At 58.6% G+C, this 4,193-nt stretch overlaps 1 protein-coding gene across 1 annotated transcript in view; it reads left to right on the forward strand.

Annotated features, from left to right (window-relative positions):
• Window positions 1-684: 684 nt before the first annotated feature.
• Window positions 685-4,193, forward strand: part of Pax7 (paired box 7) — a 94,784-nt gene continuing 91,275 nt past the window's right edge. Inside the window, exons 1-4 of the mRNA XM_010614276.2 lie at window positions 685-808; window positions 2,113-2,348; window positions 2,902-3,031; window positions 3,830-3,958. Of these exons, the coding sequence (XP_010612578.1) occupies window positions 685-808; window positions 2,113-2,348; window positions 2,902-3,031; window positions 3,830-3,958 (619 nt within the window). The remainder of the gene's footprint in view (window positions 809-2,112; window positions 2,349-2,901; window positions 3,032-3,829; window positions 3,959-4,193) is intronic.

Below are 4,193 nucleotides of genomic sequence, written 5' to 3' on the forward strand. Positions count from 1 at the left end.
GGGGCGGACTCCAGGTAGATTCGGATCCCGGTGGCTTCGGCTCTCTCCACGGTCTCCAGGCACTCCTTTCCCGATAGTTCCCGGCTGTCCGGGCTGACTGGCTATCGGCTCTCCACGCCGGTCCTGAACTGCTCTTTCCACCCTCCCGGGATGCTCTTCCAATCCCTTTTATTTCGAAATCCCATCCGTGTGTGATACTTTCTGTACCTAAATACGAGGTGTCTCCGCTTCTTCCAAAGCAACTCTCAAACACTCTGGCTTTTTGGCCCGGAAACTAATTGGAAATGATCAATTTGGAACGACATTCGTGCCCCAAAAAACTTTTCGCCCGGGCTGCCCAACTCTGCAGATCTCTAGAGGGAAGACCCCCAAAACAGCAAGAGGGCACGACAAAGTCCAAATCGGGGCAAAGTGTTAATTTTGCATCGTGTTCTTCCCAACTGTCCAGCAGATACCCTAGCGGAGCGTACAAGGGAAGGGCGCGAGCAGGCTCCTGGCGAGCGAAAGGCCAGACCTTTTCCTGAGTTTTTTGTTCTCTTTTCTTTTTAAACTCAAGGAAGGCCTCCAACAGCTCTCTGACCGGTCGTCCGGCTCTTGGGGGTAGATAGCCCAGGGTGTTGTAGAGAAGCCCCTTAGATGTGTGTGTTACTTTTCCGTGTTTTAATTACTCTTCTTGTAATTGTAATGAGCTCCTTGTGCGTGAGCCCGGGAGAGGTGGCGGAAGAGAGCGGCTGCGTGATCAAGTGCGCGCCAGCAGCCACGCAGGCGGCGAGCGCCCGAGCCCGGGGATTTGCCGTAGCACCCTCCTGTAGCCGCTGCTAGTAAAACAGGCGGCTGAGGACGCGCGGCGGATTAGGACAATATTTGCCCAACATGACGCAGAATACTGAGGAGCGCCGAGTGCCGGTCGCTAAAGAGGCTCTTGAATATAAAGTTGTGCGCTCTAGAGCTCTCGAGCGCTAATAGCATATCCCGCCACAGAGCCCGAGTGACTCTGACTCGGCGACGCACGATTTCTGATTAAATCCGAGGGTGGCTTCAGACACCTACTTTTACAAAGAGAGGTGGGGGACAGGGAGAGCGAGGGAGGGGGTGGCAGGAACAAGCCGGCAGCCAAAGCCTCTTCTCGCCTCCTCCCTTCCAATTACACTGTCAGCTGCCTCCTCTCCGGCGGCTGTGAAATCGTCCTAATCTTCCAGATCTCCGCAGCCGCCGAGTTCCCAAATTGGGGGGATCGAGGCTGGATTAGTGCACCCGGAGTCCCCCGACCCTCTGAGAGGAAATTGTGTAGACTTTGCATTAAGGCGATCTGTGCATTCTCCCCTCTCCCGCACACACCAGTGGCGCTGCCTTCTTGGCTCCCAAAGTCACTCCCACCCTGGGACCCTGGACCGTCTGGGTGAGCAGAGCCTGCTAGGACAAGGACAGTCCCTGGATTTCTAAGACCCGGTGGGGTATTTTGGAGATTGCTGACAGTGGAGTGTGTCCCCTAACTGTCCCAAAACGAAATTAAAACTTTGAGAGTGATTGAAAGTAAAGGGAGTCCCCCTGGGGGCACTGAGGTGCCCCTCAGAGGTGCCTGCAGCAGCCGGAGGGTGTCACTGGTCCCTGAACTGTGCCTGGGGTGTTCAGCCTTGGGTAGGATCCCTCTGCTGCTCAAGCCAGAGCTGTAAATGCTACTCATCAGCCCGCACTTCCCAGTCACCGATGAACTGGATCAGTCACGTACTGGAGTGTGGAATAAAACGGATGGGCTGCCTCTCCCCAAGCCCCTGGCCTGCCTCAGAGGCAGGCAGAACTGAGGCCCAGTCTTTGGCCAGAGGGACCAAGAGCCCTTCCCCTAGAGCCACAGCAGGCCTGGCGGTCTGCTCAGGGACACTCACACCCCCCACGTGTGTCCTGGTCTCCAACACGGCAGGAGGTGGGGTGTGTGCCGGGTGCTTCCTGACCTTTGTTTCCCAGACTCTCAACTACAAAAGCTTCCTCGAATTTGAGGACCTTGGAGATCTGCTCTCCGGGGGTTGGGGCTTGAACCGCTGAGGTCTGAGGGTGCAGTCGGCACCCCTTTCCTGCCCTTACCCTGTCCCCGCCGTTTTCATTTCCCTCCTCTAGTGTCCACCCCACTTGGACAAGGCCGGGTCAACCAGCTGGGCGGGGTGTTCATCAACGGGAGACCCCTGCCCAACCACATCCGCCATAAGATAGTGGAGATGGCCCACCATGGCATCCGCCCCTGCGTCATCTCCCGCCAGCTGCGCGTCTCCCACGGCTGCGTCTCCAAGATACTCTGCCGCTACCAGGAGACCGGGTCCATCCGGCCTGGAGCCATCGGAGGCAGCAAGCCCAGAGTGAGTGTCTTTGCCACGGAGGCTGGCAGCAGGCCTGGCCCTGGGCTACAGGCCCTGCGTGGCAGCCCTGTCACCACCCTGTGCCATTCAGCAGTACCGGGTGTCTTTAGGCTTCCTGGAGAAATTACAGGAAGAGTGTCCCAACTCCCAGTGTGTCCCCACTATTTTCTCACTATCTGAATCTCTCAGAGATGAGGATAATTGTAGCCTAGGCTGCCCCAGACCTGCAGGCCAATGATCCGTGATGGGGGACTGTCCTACATCTGCCTCAAATCCCCTCCCACCACGGTGGACCTCAGGAACTCTCCAAGTCTTGCCTGTGTCAGCGAGGGACCCTGGGGGGCTCCTCTTTAGGTTTTATTCTCTCTCCCTGCCTCTCCTCACCTGTCATCCTAGGGACCAGGTGGGGGCTTCCTGAAAGAATAGGAGCATTCTTGGGGTGGGGCACGGTGACCAGCGCTACCAGCCCGGGATCTTGGGAGGTTGATATTAAAAGTATCTTCCTTCCCCACCCCATCTTTCCACTCCTGCTCTCCTGCCTCCACCTCTGAAGCAGGTGGCGACTCCGGATGTGGAGAAGAAGATCGAGGAGTACAAGAGGGAAAACCCAGGCATGTTCAGCTGGGAGATCCGGGACCGGCTGCTGAAGGACGGCCACTGTGACCGCAGCACCGTGCCCTCAGGTGAGAAGACAGCCGGAGCGGAGAGGCTTCACCCAGTCCGGTGGGGCTTGCTGTGCTGGAGTGAGGAGGAGACAGAGGATGGCTGATGGGGGTCTTGGAGAAAAATTGGGAGGAAAAGGAAGCAAGAAAGCAAAGAGAGAGCAAAAAGTAAGTCAAAACAGGAAGACGGAAAGAGATGAGGGACAAAGTTAGGAGAGAAGGGGAGAAGGAAGAAAGGAAGTGAGGCAGAAGGGAGAGAGAGGGGAAGCTGTCAGGAAGGAGAAGAGGGAGAAGAGCAAGGAGGGAAGGAGGGAGGGAAGAGAAAAGACAAAACCCAGAAGGCCAGGTGGAAAAGAGAGCCCCCTAGGAGCTTTCTGGGCGAAAAGGCCCGGGGAGAGGAGCCTGCCCCGGGAAGGCTGAGACCCAAGGGCCGCCCTCTCGGCCCCGTCATCGCTTCTGCCAGTGAGTTCCAGATACGAAAGTCCCCAACCAGGCAGCTTGTGGAAGGGAAAGCAGCTGCACGTGGGTGTGCAAGGCACGGGAGTGTGTCAGGGTGTGCACGGGAACGGGTGAGGTGGGCGCCTCTGCCATGCCTGAGCTCTGGGCCACCCGGGAGTGGCCCTCGGTGTGGCTGGGCTGTCCTGAGTCTTCCTGCCGGCGTGGGTGCACTTGCTCGCTGCCCGCAGGGTGGTGGCTCTCCTGTCCGCGAGGAGGGGCAGGAGGGGCACAGCGACTGTCACCCAGGGTCCTCCCCACCGCGGGCTGTTTGGCCCCAACAACTTATACTCGCTCTTTTGCCTTTGAATTTCTGAGGTTTAGTGAGTTCGATTAGCCGCGTGCTCAGGATCAAGTTCGGGAGGAAAGAGGAGGATGAGGAAGCGGACAAGAAGGAGGACGACGGTGAAAAGAAGGCCAAACACAGCATAGATGGCATCCTGGGCGACAAAGGTAGGGACCTGCAGGGCCGGAGGGGCGGAGCCCGCGTTTTCCCACTCTCCCCGGCGGCCGGCCCCTGAGGGCCCGGCTTCGAGTGGAGAAGTCGTAGGCCACGGCCTGAGGCTCCCAGGCCCCCAGGTGGAACCCCAAGGACCAGGGGGGTGCGACCCTGAGCGTGGAACCTGGGCTGCTGGGGTAGCCGTCGTGGGCCCTGCCCGTGCAGCCTACGGGGCGCTGGTCCCCGAGG

This window comes from Fukomys damarensis, unplaced genomic scaffold (genome assembly GCF_012274545.1).
Source record: "Fukomys damarensis isolate Sample0158 unplaced genomic scaffold, DMR_v1.0_HiC HiC_scaffold_23, whole genome shotgun sequence".
Lineage (NCBI taxonomy): Eukaryota > Metazoa > Chordata > Mammalia > Rodentia > Bathyergidae > Fukomys > Fukomys damarensis.